General features: G+C 44.4%; 1 protein-coding gene across 2 annotated transcripts in view; it reads right to left on the bottom strand.

Annotated features, from left to right (window-relative positions):
- The window catches only part of VCL (vinculin), a 117,526-nt gene extending 99,443 nt beyond the window's left edge, over positions 1-18,083 (bottom strand). Inside the window, exon 1 of one of the 2 annotated variants that reach the window (XM_084845178.1) lies at positions 17,564-18,083. In XM_084845178.1, coding sequence (XP_084701304.1) covers positions 17,564-17,731 — 168 coding nt within the window. In that variant the 5' untranslated portion in view covers positions 17,732-18,083. The remainder of the gene's footprint in view (positions 1-17,563) is intronic. The other variant, XM_084845180.1, reaches the window with a different exon arrangement.
- Positions 18,084-18,565: the final 482 nt, after the last annotated feature.

Raw genomic sequence — 18,565 nt, 5'->3', positions numbered from 1 at the left:
CAAAACAACATACCACACCTGCTGGCATTATGCTCAATGCACTCAATTACATTTAATTGTCCCTTCACATAAACTATTCTCTCATTTAAATGGCCACAAACAAGCCAAGTTTGGTGACTGCAGCTGGGGGCAGGGGGTGGCCTTACCACTAAGGCAGGAGTGCAGAACATCAGGCCCAGGGGCCAAATCTAGCCTTCTTGGGGTTCCAATCTGACCCTCTGGGGTTCCCCAGAAGACCACACCCCCTTCTCCTGGCCCCACTCCCTATCCTCCAATGGTGGTTGCCTGGTTTTTGTGGAGTTTTCCCACCATTTTAAAAGGTTGAAATGCCTCTCCTAAGGCTTAGTTACTTGCAGTAGGAGCTTTAAGTTAAATTACGCTGGGGGGGGGGGTTGAGGTATTTTTGGCCCCATCCCTTTTGCCTTTGGCCTTGCTCACCAAAGTGGCTTTTGAGAGCTTCTCCAAAATGGAATTTGGCCCTCAAGCTGAAAGAGGTTCTGCACCCCTACTCTAAGGGTTTCTATCATGAACAGAGTGTGTATGGCAGAATCAAGTACCTCATGATTTCCTCTTGATCTCCATTAGTAAATAATTGTACTTCACCTATTTAAAATTTGTGAACCCACAACTGCGATATTTTGAGCCTATTGACTAATCAGTTCATTTGCCAGGCATTTCCGGAACATAACAAAATACAGACAGACTGATATAAACTTCATTTTCTGTCATGTTGAGAATGCAATTCAATGCCCTAGATTTATGGAAGGGTTGTTTTCCCACAGCAGAGACAATTTACAAAGTAAAGAAGAAAATTACAAGGAACAATAAGCCAGAAGGGGTTTGCATGACAGTCATAGAGAGATATAAAGCAGTTAAAGACTTAAGCATTAGGGAAACGTATTCATTTCTGTTTGCACAAAAAACATCTCCATCTAAAACTAATAATTTAAGACTTGAACAGATATGGAGCATTTGCTATTCTTAATTATTCCGTTAAACTTTCATCAAAACCTGGCTAGGACTGATAACCAGAATTACAGAATGTAGAAGAGAAAAATCTACCAGGAGGTTCAAACAGGCACCAAAAACATCCAACACCCTCAAAACATCCGAACACCCCATAAATTAAGTCTTCTAACCCCCAATGTGCATATTATTGCTGTCAAGAGGTTGGTTTTGATTTGGGGAGGGGATTGTTTTGTTTTGCTGCATTAAGTACTTCTTGACTCATCAACCTACTTAATCAAATCATGCAGGAATTCCAAGTCATCAACTGCTGTTGCGACAATGGAGATGAAAGAAGCTTCAAACTACTGATGTGGCCAGACAGGAATGCCTCTGTAACTCCATTCATTACTTTCATGCAGCGACAAACTGTAAAGAATGCAGGACAACATAGTGAACTATTTCTGCCAATGTTTCAAGCCAGTGTTTCAAGGAAGCATGATGTAGTAGTAATGGGGGACTTCAACTTCCCCAATATTTGTTGGGAGACAAATTCTGTAAAACATGGCCCCTCCAGGAAATTCCTGACTTGTGTGACGGATAACTTCCTCCTACAGAAAGAAGAGGAAGGAACTAGAGGATCTGCTATCCTTGACTTGATCCTAACCAACAGAGATGACTTAGTGGATAAAGTAGCAGTTACAGGAACTCTGGGGGAAAGCGACCATGTTGTACTTGAGTTCTTGGTTCTAAGGGAAGCAAAAGCTGAGTGTAGCCAAACCGGCACCCTGGATTTTAGGAAAGCTGATTTTAATAAACTCAGAACAATGATCAGTAAGGTCCCATGGCAAGCGACGCTAATGAGAAAAGGAGTCCAAGATGGGTGGGAGCTTTTAAAAAAGGAAATTCTCAAGGCACTATTACAAACAATTCCGACAAGAAGAAAAGGTGGAACACAACAGAAGAAGCCAATGTGGCTTCACAAAAAGCTTAGAGAGGACCTGAAAACAAAAAAGGACACATATAGGAAGTGGAAGGAAGGCCAAGCAACAAAGGAAGAGTACAGGCAGGTAGCACAGAATTGCAGGGATGGCGTCAGGAAGGCTAAAGCTGAGAACGAGCTGAGGTTAGCGAGGGATGCTAAAAGCAACAAAAAGGCTTTCTTTAGCTACATGCATAGTAAAAGACAAAGGAAAGAAATTGTGGTTCAGCTATTAAATAAGGATGGCAAAATGATAACAGATGACAAAGAAAAGGCAGAGGTGCCCAATTCCGACTTTGGCTCAGTCTTCTCCCAAAAGAGGGTCTATGACTCCCCTGGCAAAGGTGAAGTACAGGCTGAAGGGGCAGGATTGCAGCTTGAGATCGATAGACATATGGTCAAGGAATACCTAATTACTTTGAATGAGTTCAAATCTCCAGGACCAGATGAACTGCACCCCAGAGTAATAAAGGAACTGGCAGAAGAACTCTCAGAACCACTGTCTATTCTCTTTGAGAAATCCTGGAGGATGGGTGAAGTGCCAGATGACTGGAGGAGGGCTAATGTTGTCCCTATCTTCAAAAAGGGTAAAAAGGAAGAACCTGGGAACTACAGACCAGTCAGTCTGACATCAGTCCCTCGGAACATTCTGGAGCAGATGATAAAGCAAGACATCTGTAAGCACCTGGAAAACAATGCAGTGATGACTCGAAGACAACATGGATTTGTCAAGAACAAATCCTGCCAGACGAATCTGATCTCATTTTTTGATCAAGCCACCTCCCTTGTGGACTGTGGGAATGCTGTGGACATAATATACCTCAACTTCAGCAAAGCTTTCAACAAAGTGCCCCATGATCTCCTCATGAGCAAACAAGCTCAAAGTGGGCTAGATGAAACAACGATCCGGTGGATCTAGAGTTGACTACAGAATCGGACTCAAAGAGTGCTTATCAATGGGATCTTCTCCAACTGGGGAGAGGTAACGAGCAGGGTCAGTCCTGGGCCTAGTGCTCTTCAACATTTGTATTAATGACTTGGAGGAGGAGGTGCGGGGAATGCTGATCAAATTTGTAGATGACATAAAATTGGGCGGGATAGCTAATACTTTGGAAGACAGAAACAAAATTCAAAGTGATCTTGATCTGGAGCGCTGGGCAGAAAACAACAGAATGACATTCAATAGGGATAAATGCTAAGTTCTGCACCTAGGAAAAAGAAACCAAATGCACAATTACAAGATGGGGGATACCTGGTTCAACAACACGACAAGCGAGAAGGATCTTGGAATTGTTGTCGATCACAAGCTGAATATGAGCCAACAATGGGATGTGGCTGCAAAAAAGGCAAATGTTCTTTTGAGCTGCATTAACAGAAGCATAGCTTCCAAATCCTGGGAAGTACTAGTTCCCCTCTACTCAGCACTGGTCAGGCCTCATCTGGAGTACTGTGTCTAGTTCTGGGCGCCACATTTTAAGGAGAATGCAGACAAACTGGAGAGGGTTCAGAGGAGGGCAACAAAGATGATCAGGGGACAACGCCCTATGAGGAGAGACTGAAAGAACTGGGCATGTTTAGCCTTGAGAAGAGAAGACTGAGGGGAGATATGATAGCGCTGTTCAAGTACTTGAAAGGTTGTCACGGAGAGGAAGGCCAGGATCTCTTCTCCATCATCCCAGAGTGCAGGACACGGAATAATGGGCTGAAGTTACAGGAAGCCAGATTCCAGCTGAACATCAGGAAAAACCTCCTGACTGTTAGAGCAATATGACAATGGAACCAATGACCTAGGGAGGTGGTGGGCTCTCCCACCCTGGAGGCATTCAAGACGAGGCTGGACAGCCATCTGTCAGGATGCTCTGACCTGGATTCCTGCATTGAGCAGGGGGTTGGACTCGATGGCCTTGTAGGCCCCTTCCAACCCTACTATTCCATGATTCTATGCTGTACGAGATTACACGAATACGATAACGTACCAAGGAGGTTTTAGCATGAAGTGAGAGGTCTGGCCAATGTAGGAGTACAAATGAAATTGAAGGGGGCGGGGGTGACAGGCACTTCCAAGTTGCAACTGAACACAGCCACTTAGATGGTGAACAATATCATGCAAATAGGGCTTGCACCTTAGCGATGATGGAGTAGAGTAACTCCATTATCTCTATTATGATCTTCCAATCTGTTCCTGTGAGTGCATGCTAGGGACAGGATTGGGAGTCTATAGATATGTCATCCACCCTGTTGCCCAATGGTCAGCCTGCTTGAGGTAGTGGGGGTGGTCTTGGGGGTCTCCTTGGCCTATTCTTTAAAGGGATTTCAACATTCACCCCAAAGAATTTCATGGCAACCATCAGTCTCTCACATGGTTTCAGGTCCCACTCTTATGGCAGGCCATATGCTGGATTTATGTTTAGTGAAGAATGGGGTAATGGTGATCTGAGAGTGGAAGAGTTTGATGTGGTTCCTTTCTCCTACGATGAGAGTGGGGAACATTTTCCTGTTGAGGGTCACATTACCTTGCTCAAAGCCTTTGGGTCCACATTCCAGCAGTGGGCATGACCAGAGCCAAAAGTGGCTGAAGTTATGGATGTGACTTTTACCTTTGGAATGAAAAAAAAAATAGACTTCCATCCAGACATTCTCCTTCCCCAAGTTTGCAAGGTTCCCTCCATCAGCTTTGTAGTGGGGGAGAAAGCAAGACGGAGTAAACAATATCAGTAACCCAGAGCAAGTCTGGTGAGAGGGTGTGGTTTGGGGAAAGGGGATGTGGCCTGAATTAAGAGACCTGGGAGTCTGCATTTGGCCCCATGGGCTGGAGGTTCCTTAGCCATGTCCTAGACAGATCACTACCTGGTAGAGTTTAGGCTTATTGGGATCCCTGACCTCTCCAGGAATGGGGGATCTACTTGAATGAGGCTAATGGATCTGGAAAGATTCCCAGTGGTGGATTTTCCTGTTGCATAGCTAGCAAGTCTGTCAAAGCCCTAGCTGAAATGAGGAAATGGTTTGGGCAATTGACACAAATCACTCCCAAGTGTCGTCTCCTACTTGCTAGATCCAGTTCAGTTCCCTGGTTATCTGTGGAGCTGCAGGAAATGAAATGGCAGGGGCAATGCCTAAAGCAATGGTGGAGGAAAATTCATTACAAGACTGACTGAACATGGGCTAAATCCCATTCTAGGGCCTACTTTAGAAGCAGATTTTTAAAAAACTATTCTGCTACTATCGTGTCCACACAGAGTTGACCCAGGTGGTGAGAGGCCTGATGATGCATCTTGGTCATCAGGGAGGAGTGGAGGATAGGAAGGAAGAGATGGAATGGAGTAAGAAATAACTCTCCCTTATTTCCAGAACTGTCAACCAAATTATTAACCAAACGATCAACCAAACTGGAATTGTTTTTAATGTTGTGTTTTTAATATTGTATTTTAAATGTTATTTTAATATCTATCTGTGAACCGCCTAGGGATTTTATTATATTTAGTGGTATATCACAAATAAATAACAATTTCTCAAAGAAGGTATGAAAATTACAAGTTTTAAGGCAAAGATCTAGCAACAGTAGAGACATGACTAATCTTTGGATTATTGGGAAGAAATTATAGAATACTGGAATGGGAGATATCTGAAAGAGAATGCATGTGGACATGTGTTTTCAGAGTTGTGAAGTACAAAGCATTTATATGTAACAGAGAGAGAACGAATAGCACATTATTGTTTTTATTTCAACTGTACACAAGGATTATTTTTTGTACATTTTATAATTTACAGATACTTAGAGCACAGTCCTACCGGGGTAGGCGTCCGCCTCCGAACTCAGAGGCAACCGCCTATCCAATGCAGGGCAGGAGAAGCGCAGAGGGGATCGTCCCCTCCGCACTTCAGCCACCCTGCATTTACAGCTAGACAGCCGATTTTGGCTGTCTAGCTCTGGGACCTCGGAGTGTGGGAAGCAGCAGCCAGACAACATGCAGGATGTGTTGTGCTGGCATTTCCCCATCCCAACACACCCCCAGGAATGTCCCATTTTTGCCACTCCGTGCTCCTCTTCTGAGCGCAGAGTATAGGGCCGTTCTGCACTGCCTACAAGGCAGCATGGGAGGGGGTGGAGGTCGGTTCTCAGGGAAATGACCTATCCTATAGCCATCTAGCCGCTGACTAGCAGCCATAGAATTACTCCCTTAAAATATAGTTTTAAAAAGATTTTTCAATAAAGAACTTTACTGATGTTACCTCCCTGAGTCAGAGCAGACATAAAAACAGCCCATCCCTTAACCATAGCTAAGATATTGGGGACAGGCCATAGCATCACACTCCCCCAGCCTTTCCCCCACCAATCTTAACCATTATTAAAGGTGACACTGCAACAAATCTTAGCTATGATTAACACTAACTTAAGTTCTAAACAAGGATTTGAAACTGGTCAGCAAATCCTTGTTAAGATGGAACCTGGTTAGTATTCATCATGTTTAAGATTGCTGCCAACAGGACCTTTAACCACAGTTACTGCTGGCAGCAGAAAATCACACTCCAAAGGAAAGAGAGCCTATAATCCTGCATCACATCCTTGATATATTGTCATAGTTAAGGGTGGGCCACATTATGACTACACCAGCCCCCTGTGCTTCAGGGCAGGTAGAAAAGTTCAGACTGAAGACTTGCCCTACTTTTACCAACAGATGGAAATATACTCACACAGTAATTTGATGGCCATGATTGCAAAGCCACAAGTTCATGACTAGAAGCTTCTTGGTACTACAAAGCTTATTTTTAGATTACTTCCTAATCTAAATATTAGAGTAAGTGAATTAGTGACCCAAGTACATGCTTCTATTTAAGAGGATACATTTGCCCCCTAAGAGTGTTATTAGAACATTTAACATAAAATATTTCTCAAAGCAATTAATTACAGGGGGGGATCACTTGAACATTAATTCAAACTCAAATTTCAACTATCTGGCAAGAGCAAATCACGGAAAGGACCTGTAGTCTATTTTATTCAATTCAGTTAGATTTTAGCACCATTTTAAAAATAGCTTTATTATCACATCATCACACTTGGTTAATTCCCCCCGCCCCCCTGGTAAAGCAAGATTTAGAACCAAGGTAGGGCATCCTTTTCAGCTTGGGGGATATATTACAACTATATGAGCCAGTGGGAAGGGATGAATCCACACGCTTTACTATCTAATAGTCTGATCCTATGCATCTTTACTTGGAAGTGTTGTTGCTGTTTATTCAGTCAGTCGCTTCCGAGTCTTCGTGACTTCATGAACCAGCCCACGCCAGAGCTTCCTGTCGGCCATCACCACCCCCAGCTCCCCCAAGGTTGAGTCCATCACCTCCAGAATATCATCCATCCACCTTGCCCTTGGTCGGCCCCTCTTCCTTTTGCCTTCCACTTTCCCTAGCATCAGCATCTTCTCCAGGGTATCCTGTCTTCTCATGATGTGGCCAAAGTACTTCAGTTTTACCTTTAATATCATTCCCTCAAGTAAACAGTCTGGCTTTATTTCCTGGAGTATGGACTGGTTGGATCTTCTTGCAGTCCAAGGCACTCTCAGAATTTTCCTCCAACACCACAGTTCAAAAGCATCTATCTTCCTTATGGTCCAGCTCAGCCTTCCTTATGGTCCAGCTCTCGCAGCCATAGGTTACTACGGGGAATACCACTGCTTGAACTATGCGGACCTTTGTTGTCAGTGTGATGTCTCTGCTCTTAACTATTTTATCAAGATTTGTCATTGCTCTCCCCCCAAGAAAGTAAACATCTTCTGATTTCCTGGCTGCAGTCAGCGTCTGCAGTAATCTCTGTGCCTACAAAGACAAAGTCTGTCACTGCCTCCACGTTTTCTCCCTCTGTTTGCCAGTTATCAATCAAGCTGGTTGCCATAATCTTGGTTTTTTTGAGGTTTAAATGCAAACCAGCTTTTGCACTTTCTTCTTTCACCTTCGTCATGAGGTCCCTCAGCTCCTCCTCGCTTTCAGCCATCAAAGTGGTATCATCTGCATATCAGAGATTGTTAATGTTTCTTCCAGCAATTTTAACTCCAGCCTTGGCTTCATCAAGCCCAGCACATCGCATGATGTGTTCTGCGTACAGGTTGAATAGGTAGGGTGAGAGTATACAACCCTGCCGTACTCCTTTCCCAATCTTAAACCAGTCCGTTGTTCCGTGGTCTGTTCTTACCGTTGCTACGTGGTTGTTATACAGATTCCTCAGGAGGCAGACAAGATGACTTGGTATCCCCATACCACCAAGAACTTGCCACAATTTGTTATGATCCACACAGTCAAAGGCTTTAGAATAGTCAATAAAACAGAAATAGATGTTTTTCTGAAACTCCCTGGTTTTCTCCACTATCCAGTGGATACTGGCAATGTGGTCTCTAGTTCCTCTGCCTTTTCGAAACCCAGCTTGTACATCTGGCAATTCTTGTTCCATGAATTGCTGGAGTCTACCTTGCAAGATCTTGAGCATTACCTTACTGGCATGTGAAATAAGTGCCACTGTTCGATAGTTTGAACATTCTTTGGTGCTTCCCTTTTTTGGTATGGGGAAATAGGTTGATTTTTTCCAATCTGTTGGCCATTCTTGTGTCTTCCAAATTTGCTGGCATATGGTATGCATCACCTTGACAGCATCATCTTTCAAGATTTTAAACAGTTCAGCTGGGATACCGTCATCTCCTGCTGCCTTGTTATTAGCAATGCTTCTTAAGGCCCATTCAACCTCACTCTTCAGGATATCTGGCTCTAGCTCACTGACCACACCGTCAAATCTATCCCCGATATTATTATCCTTCCTATACAGATCTTCCATATATTCTTGCCACCTTTTCTTGATCTCTTCTGCTTCTGTTAGGTCCTTGCCCTCTTTGTTTTTGATCATACCTATTTTTGCCTGGAATTTACCTCTGATGTTTCTAATTTTCTGGAAGAGGTCTCTTGTCCTTCCTATTCTATTATCTTCTTCCGCTTCTGCGCATTGCTTGTTTAAAAATAATTCCTTATCTCTTCTGGCTAACCTCTGGAATTTTGCATTTAATTGGGCATATCTCCCTCTATCACTGTTGCCTTTTGCTTTCCTTCTTTCTTGGGCTGCTTCCAGTGTCTCAGCAGACAGCCATCTTGCCTTCTTGGTTTTCTTTGGGAGGTTTTTTCTTGCCACCTCCCGAACAATGTTGCGAACTTCTGTCCATAGTTCTTCCGGGACCCTATCTACTAAATCTAGTCCCTTAAATCTATTCTTCACCTCTACTGCATATTCATGAGGAATATTAGTGAGCTCATATCTCACTGATCTGTGGGTCTTCCCTATTCTCTTTAGTCCGATTCTAAATTGTGCAATAAGAAGTTCGTGATCTGAACTACAATCAGCTCCAGGTCTTGTTTTTACCAACTGCATAGATCTACAAAGATCTGCATAGGCTACAAAGGATGTAGTCAATCTGATTTCGGTGTTGACCGTCTGGTGAAGTCCATGTATAAAGTCGTCTCTTAGGTTGTTGGAAGAGAGTGTTTGTTATGCACAGTGAGTTGTCTTGGCAAAATTCTATCAGCCTATGTCCTGCTTCATTTTGTTCTCCCAGACCATGCTTGCCTGTAATTCCAGGTGTCATTTGACTACCCCCCTTAGCATTCCAGTCTCCTGTAATGAAAATAACACCTTTGTTTGGCGTACTATCCAGTAGGTGCTGCAGATCCTTATAGAACTGATCTACTTTTGCTTCTTCAGCATCTGTGGTTGGGGCATATATTTGGATCACTGTGATGTTAAATGGCTTACCCTGAATTCGAATTGAGATCGTTCTGTCATTTTTTGGATTGTATCCAAGCACTGCTTTAGCCACTTGATTATTCATTATGAAGGCTACTCCATTTCTTCTGTGGTCCTCTTGTCCACAGTAATAGATCTGGTGGTCATTTGATGTGAAGTGGCCTATTCCAGTCCATTTCAGTTCACTGACACCCAAAATGTCTATATTTAATCTTGACATCTCCCCAGTAACCACATCCAATTTGCCCTGGCTCATAGATCTTACATTCCAGGTTCCTATGGTGTGTTGATCTTTAGAACATCGGATTCGTCGTTCACCACCAGCACCATCGGCTGCTAGCCGTCCCTTCGGCTTTGAGCTAGCTGTGTCATCACATCTGGGGCTAGTTGCACTTATCCTCTGTTCCTCCCCAGTAGCATTTTGACCATCTTCCGACCTGGGAGTCCCATCTTCCGATGGTATACCGACATATCTCTGGTTCTATTGATCCATTTAGTTTTCATCGCAAGAATACTGGGGTGGGTTGCCATTTCCTTCCCCAGGGATCGTATTTAGTCTGACCTCTCTGCCATGACCTTCCCGTCTTGGGTGTCCCTTCACGGTTTAGCTCATGACGTCATTGAAGTGCTCAAGCTCCAGCACCACGACAAGGTAACGATCTCCTTTGTCGAGACTTGGAAGTAAGTCTCAGTATTTTCAAAGAACCTTTCTCCCAGATAAGGATGCACAAAATTGCAGTCTAACATTATTCAATTGCCACAAAGGATGTCAAAGTACAATTGGTGGCCTGTTTTCCATATTCAGCCTTCTTGCTGTTGTTACCTCAAGTATGCAAAACAGAAATCTTGATGAACTAAAGACTCACAAGACCTGAAAAAACCCAATGTATTAGGGCATATTTTTTTACTTGTCCTTTTGTTTTCAATCTTTTAGAATATTTCACCATCACATATTCATAGTATGTGCCAAAACCTTAGAGTTATGTGATGATTTGCCCTTTCCATGGGCATCTCGGATAAAGTCACTGTAAGACCAGGGACAGTTAGTAGCATAGCCTAATCTTAGCACTGATTCAATCAACTGCATAGGCCCAGTGCAGATGTAACATTCCCCATCCCCTATGATTAGAAGTTCAGGCACCCGCTGCAGGATTGCATAATCCTTCCCTTTCCCCCATACAGATTCTCCCATCCTTTTGAGCTAACTGTGGTGCAACACTATGTCTGCACCAATGTTAATGGTAATCACTGTTAGTTTCAAACCAAAAATTGCAACCATGATTACAAATAGGTTTGCAAACTCCGGTATGAATTACTGTCAGGGTTCACAAGGACCTTGTTGTTTAATTCAGGAATTGCCAGGGAGAGCAGGAGCGAGAGAGTGTGCTGCATCCCATGCCCTCCTTGCTTCTGCTTTCAATCAGTGTTACTGTGATGTCTGAACCCAGGAACGCTGGGTTGTTTAGAGGTTAAACAACCTAGAGTTAATCCAACAATAAACCATGGGCAATTGTTGGGCTCCCCTTCATGGATCACTGCCTTGCTGTGGCGAAGGGGCTTGCATAACTCAGTGAAGCCATAAGCTATGCCGTGCAGGGCCACCCAAGACGGACAGGTCATGGCAGAGAGTTCTGACAAAATGTGGTCCACTGGAGAAGGAAATGGCAACCCACTCCAGTATTCTTGCCAAGAAAACCTCATGGAACGTATCACAAAGCTAAAAGATATGACGCCGGAAGATGAGCCCCTCAGGTCGGTAGGTGTCCAAAATACTACTGGAGAAGAGCAGAGGGAATTTCCAAGTAGTACCAGAAAGAGTGAAGCGGCTGGGCCAAAGCCGAAAGGACACTCAGCTGTGGATGTGTCTGGTGGTGAAAAGAACAATATTGTTTAGGAACCTGGAATGTAAGGTCAATGAATCAAGGTAAACTGGAGGTGGTCAAACATGAGATGGCAAGACTGAACATTGACATCTTGGGAATCGGCGAACTAAAATCGACAAGCATGGGCAAATTTAATTCAGGTGACCATTATATCTACTACTGTGGGCAAGAATCCCTTAGAAGAAATGGAGTAGCACTCATAGTCAACAAAAGGGTGGGAAAAGCAGTACTGGGGTACAATCTCAAAAACAATAGAATGATCGCAGTACGAATCCAAGGCAAACCATTCAACATCACAGTAATTCAAGTCTATGCCCCAGCCACTGAGGCCGAAGAAGCTGAGGATGATCAGTTCTATGAAGACCTACAACACCTTCTAGAACTAACACCAAAAAAAGATGTCCTCTTCATCATAGGGGATTGGAATGCTAAAGTAAGAAGTCAAGAAATCACCGGGATAACAGGCAAGCATGGCCTTGGTGTACAAAATGAAGCAGGACAAAGGCTAATAGAGTTTTGCCAAGAGAACACGCTGATCATAGCAAACACTCTTTTCCAACAGCACAAGAGGCGACTCTACACATGGACATCACCAGATGGTCAACAGTGAAATCAGACTGATTATGTCCTTTGCAGCCAAAGATGGAGAAGCTCTATACAGTCAGTAAAAACAAGACCTGGAACTGACTGTGGCTCAGATCATGAGCTGCTTCTTGCAAAATTTCGGCTTAAATGGAAGAACGTAGGGAAAACCACTAAACCATTCAGGTATGACCGAAATCATATCCCTGATGAATATACAGTGGAGGTGGTGAATAGATTTAAGGGATTAGACCTGATAGAGTGCCTGAAGAACTATGGACGGAGGTCCGTAACATTGTTCAGGAGGCAGCAACTCAATCCGTCCCAAAGAAAAAGAAATGCAAGAAATCCAAGTGGCTGTCTGATGAGGCTTTACAAGTAGCTGAGGAAAGAAGGGAAGCGAAAAGCAAGGGAGAAAGGGGAAGATATATCCAACTGAATGCAGAGTTCCAGAGAATAGCAAGGAGAGACAAGAAGGCCTTCTTAAATGAACAATGCAAAGAAATCGAGGAAAACAATAGAAGGGGAAAGACTAGAGATCTTTTCAAGAAAATTGGAGCTATCAAGGGAATGTTTTGTGCAAAGACAGGCATGATAAAGGACAAAGAAGGCAGGGACCTAACAGAAGCAGATGAGATTAAGAAGAGGTGGAAAGAATACACAGAAGAACTATACAGGGAAGACCTGATAGCCATGATAGTGCGGTCACTGAACTTGAGCCAGACATCCTCGAGAGTGAAGTCAAGTGAGCCTTAGGAAGCATTACTAACAACAAAGCTAGAGGAGATGACAGTATTCCAGCTGAGCTATTTAAAATCCTAAAAGATGATGCTGTTAAAGTGCTGCATTCAAGACTATTTTGGGGCACTATTAGAGCTGTTCTCTCCTTTGCGGTGCATGAGCCTTCGTCCATTGGTGCCCCCAACTTTACATCTCCCTTCCCCGCAGGATTCAGTTTAAAGCCCTCCTGATGAAGTTCTTCATGCTGTGGCCAAACACATTCTTCCCATCCTTTGTGAGGTGCAACCCATCCCTTGCCAAAAGTCCATCTTCCAGGAGGTATAGCCGGTGGTCCCAGAATCCAAATCTCTCGCACCAGCACCACTTTTGTAGCCAGTCATTCACCCGGAGCATTTTTCTTTCCCTTTCTATCCCTCTTCTAACTACTGGAAGGATGGATGAGAAAACTTTCAGGGCCCCAAAGTTCTTGACTTTCCTTCCCAAAGCTTCAAAGTCTGACGTGATTTCTTCGTAGCTCTGTTTGACGGTATCATTTGTTCCCACATGGATGAGAAGAAAGGGCTACCTGTCAGTGGGCTTTATGAGTGCAGGCAACCCTTCATTCACATCTCTAATCCATCCTCCCGGGAGACAGCATACCAGTCAAGTCCACGGGTCTTCGCGACATACTTGGGTTTCGATCCCATGCAGCAAGGAGTCTTCCACTACTACTACTAAGTTCAATATTATAACCTATTAGGATTTATATATCTCATATATTGAGAGTGCTTCTCACAAAATAATTCAAACTAATCCTTTCAAGAGGGCAGCAATATCATGTCAGGAACCCAGTGGCCTTAATGACAGATGTGAGTTTTCAACTGGGACTTCCCAGCTTACACTCTTTGCTGCACAACCCCTAAGCAAATGTACTAAGCAACCCCTAAGCAAATGTACTACTGAGCTCAATGGGATTTAATTCTGAGTAAATATGCTTAGGACTGCACTGTGAAACACTATAGGCAGTATCCAACACAACAGGAATGCTAACTTAAATGATTTCTGGTGCAATGCCAATAGAGAACTAGCACAATGGTATTTCCCAGAAAACCCACTGCCCCAGCTAATGCTATTGACATTGCGCTAGAGGTCCCTTATGCTAGCACAATGCAACTTATGTTAGCACTGATGTAGCATTGGATACTGCCCTATTCTATATCATCAGCTCTTGATGCACATGTCAGGCAATGCTTTTAGAGAGCCAACTAAGGGTGAAGCAAATAGCGGTGTTCGAGCTGAAGCAGGTTCCTGTCTCTTACTACAGATTTGCAGCACAGCACAGAATTAATATAAATTAGATGACTAACAGTCTAAAAAAGCCAATTATGCCCATCGAATGCACAGAGTCCTCATTAAGTTGTAAATCTGAGGAGAGCAAATTACTCGTTAAAAAGTACAATTCATATCTTGTTAGACCTTTCTCCTTGATTTGAATTAAAGATCTCTATCCTGTTTGTTTTTCTTCCTTTTCCCAATTTAAAATGCTGGAGTATGAAAAAAAAAAACTGTTCAGAGTGCATTGTGTTGAGAGAGATTAGCACTGATTTTTTAACATCAACAACATTGAGCCACAATGCAGTGGTGGAACACATCGCTGTAAAACACAACCTCAGCATCTGATCAGAAATAAACACCCATTAACAACATGCCAACAGTAGTGCAATGCAGCCTCATACAAGATAAAAACATGACTGGTTCAAGCAACTACTGGCTGTTGTTTTTTTCTCCCCTGTGCTGATACTGCATCAAAGCAGCTCTGTGAACCATATCAAATACAACAGGAAAAATGACTGATATAGGTTAATGTAAAACAACAGCTATTATAGAAACTGTGGAAAAATAACATAAACCACAACTGTGCCATATTACTGGCATTTAGATGCAACATATAACAAATAACATATGTAAGAAAAGCAGATTTGGGTGCCACAGGTTCATAAGCAACTGTTGAATTTGCAGCTATTGAACTGATTAGCAGCTCTCATATTATCAATCTGGAAGGATTAAACTTTGTGGTAACATAAAAGAGATGAAACTGCCATCATGGTTATATCTAACCCCCCAAACATGGCCACTGTTGAACTCCTCTTATACCAAAGATTGCCATAAAAGATGTAGGTAGCATGGACTTGAATTTAAAATATCTGCGGTGCATTATTGGGCTATAGATTTATTTATTTTTTAAGTGAAAAAGTTTTGAATTATGCCAATGTCCTAAAGAATGTGCAGAGTGAGTAAAATATTCAGATGATAGAGTAGGCAGGACCTTATAAGCTTTGGGTTAGTTTTGAGTAGGCAAGTATAAAAGGGGCAGCAGGAGGAGGGAAGAGACATGTATGCCACTTTGAACTCCTTGGAGGAAAGGTGGGACATAAATGTACTCAGGAACCAAAATACCTAAATAAAAATGAATGGCCCAGAAATATCCAGACACATCCTAGCTGAAGAGATGGGAGAACTGGAGAATATATATTACTTACCTACAGCCCTGCCATAAAGGGAAAGGGCTGGTGTGACTGTCCAAAGTAATATTTGGGGACTGGGGAATATTTTCTGCAGCTGTTCCATTTGCAGCTCATTTCTATCTGCCTGGGAAGTTTGAAGAAAAAGCTGGAAAGAAGAGTGGGAACGCATGCCAACAGCAGAGGTCCCAGAGAATGAGGTTTCAAAATACAGTAGCACAAGTAAACTTCTGAGAACAAATGCTGCAAGCCCGAAGTGTTGCTTATTTCACCCTCAGGGGAAGGATTTGTCAAGTAAAGGACAGGGATGCAAGGAGGGGGGCTAAAGTGGGGCAAAACAGCAATCAGGGAACCCTGTACTCAGTACTGTAGTCCCTCCACTCCATACTATGTAGTTAAATTGATCTAACACAGGAAAACATTTCATTGGCCAGTCCACATCTGAAATCTTCAGTATGCTCCTATTGTTGAATGACTATGTAACATCAATTGCTAAATATTATTTCACGATTTAGTTTTCTGGATCTTTTAAGTATGCACAAGAGCAGCTGGGAGGAGAGGCACTATGTGGACCTTTAAAAGGTAGGAACTGGTGAGTCACAGAGAAGGGCCTAGGGAGAGAGGAAGGGGTAGACAGCTTCAGGGTGACAGGCAGGTCAAGGAGAGGGAGAAAGGAAGACAAACTTACAGTGCAGAACTAGATGTAAGCGAGGAGGAGTAAAATCCTAGAAGGAGAAATGTTAAGCCAAATGCTGGCTTTGGTAACAAGACAATGACTCAAGAGCAATTTTCAGGAAGTCAAGGAAAACACAGGGTCACGAGAAAAGGAAAGAAACAGGAGGGACAGCATTGAAAGATAACCTTTATTTCCAAACACCTAAGCACCACAGAGTGTGTTCCTCCATCCCAGCATGCCACATCATGCCACCACAGACACTGATATCCAATCCATGCTGTCCCTCATGTTTGGAAATTTGACCTAGCAAAACACAACAATGCTAAGGGGCAAAAAAGAGAAACAGGCCAGCCTGATACTTTTTGGAACCCTTTCTTCATAAACAGCATAAGGAAACACTGCGCCAAGGCTGCTTTCCCACTGGGTTTTGTCTGGCACATTTCACTTCCCACAATGAAAGACAGTGGGAGCATTGCGGATGGCGCGTGTGTGCGTGTGTGTGTATGACTAGGGATCCACCATTCAGGGACTGCAATAGGATATGGGGCACAGTTTGAGGGAGCAACACCAAGACTTGACATGAAGCTGAGTGGGAGTACAGAGAAGGGGTTGGAAAAGGAAATGAGAGAACCAGGAGGGGGATGGGAGGACACAGAGTGTTCTTTACGCCTCTTTGTAGAGAAAGGAAAACATTAAGAGTCTGAGAAAAGAGCATCCTGGTCAATGTGAAATATTGGTGTCAAACATTAATATAGTTGGAATATCCTATCAGTCTTCAGCCACAATCCTGCATGCTCTTACTTAGAAATAAATTTCACTGATGCCTGTTGGCCTTACCTCTGAGTAATTCGGGTATTCTGTATAACATACAGACATACATTAATAAGATGTAGGTATTGCTAAAAGAAAGCCCCAGCACTTTGACAGGCAAGCTCGTTAAGCTGTTTTTCAAATGGGGAAGGGTGAGATTCTGGGGGGAAAACTGGATAGGAGGTTTGTCAAGCAACTGGAGGAGTTTGATAAGGAGGAGGAGGGCAGAAAAAGAGGAAACTCGTCTGGAAGTTGTTGGAGGGATTTTTCTCTCTTCTTTTGTTGGGTGGAGAAAACAAGACCTCTCAGCCTGGGAAGTTCTGGGGAGACTGGCGCATGTCAACAGGGGACAGCTCGGCTATTCCCCAGTCGGTGGGGCAAAACAAGGACAGCAACTCTCATGTCAGTTACACTTCGATGTTTCCTGAAGCTCTTTTGGCATTGCACGCATACTTCTAAGTTAAGGCGGGCCTGACTGAAGTTTGCTGGGACGCACGCTCCAACCTTCGCAAACAGAAAAGACAGGCAAGCTCTCTAACGTGGTCTCATTTAAAAAAAAAAAAAAAAAGCCCGTTTCGGCCAGAGCTTCCGCAATGCAATAGGATCTATGGCCCTCCCTGGCCGGCTCCCCCTCCGCCACGGCAGGCACCCCCTCCCTCAGCTCACCCGGACCAGGTTGCTGACGGCGGCTTGCACGGCGGCCACTGGAGAGGTGAGATCTGGGATGGCCTTGCCGTCCACTTCACCCTCTTCGTGCATGATGACCAGGTGGGAGATCTGCTGTGCCACCGGCTCCAGGATACTCTCGATCGTGCGGGTGTGGAAGACAGGCATGACTGATCTCAGCCACTCGGTCCCACGGTGCAAGGAGGAAAAGGAGGAAATAACTTCTCCGAGTGAAAACGCCGGCGCAGGCGAACGGCTGCTGGAACGGAAGACCGCGCTCGCGGCTGGGAAAGGTCAGGAGAAGTACCGCTTTTCGTTAGAAGCCCCCGGCGGCGCCAAGACTCGAGCGCACAGCCCGCCTAGCTCACCGACCGCGGCACTGCCTGTTCCCTGCTAACGCCCCTCCGCAGCCAGGCAGCGATTTCCAGGCGGCGCAGCCTAACCCGTTCTTAGCCGTTCCCGCACACCTTCTGCAGCCTCGGGCGGAGACAGCCTCGCCCTCCTTTGCCGCGTCTCAACCAATGATGGAATAGTAGCCCGCCCTCTCATTGGCGGAGCGCCTGCGCCCATCTGCATTCCAACTCCACCGCCCCTTTCTCTTTCCCTTTTCTCACAGTCCTGCCGAACGGAGTTTGGTTGCTCCGACACTGGTTTTCCCAGAGTTGGGGTGACGTCAGACATTCTGGAGTCCATATAAGGAGATGATTAAAGCCAGCGCGTGTGGGACAGGGGGTGGGGAGGATTCCAGAGCGGGGGACGAGGCGGGCTCCCCCTTCCCCTGTTGCAGCCCGGCCCCTATTAATGCCTCCTCGACTTGTCTTCAGCCGCCCTTGCGCCCTCCTAGGCTGATCCTATACTTGGAAGAAATATTCCCAGTGTTGCATTTAATGGGGCTTACTCCCAGTCAAGCGTGCTGAGGATTCCAGCCTTAGGTGGCTATTCCTTGGGAGTAAGCCCCATTGACCACAGTGGGAAAGGGCCACAACACAGGCAGGTACGGTG

This window comes from Heloderma suspectum, chromosome 3 (assembly GCF_057233095.1).
Source record: "Heloderma suspectum isolate Gila_16-S chromosome 3, 16-S_ref, whole genome shotgun sequence".
NCBI lineage: Eukaryota > Metazoa > Chordata > Lepidosauria > Squamata > Helodermatidae > Heloderma > Heloderma suspectum.
The sequence above is the reverse complement of the archived record's forward strand: the minus strand, read 5'-3'. Positions and strand labels throughout refer to the sequence as shown.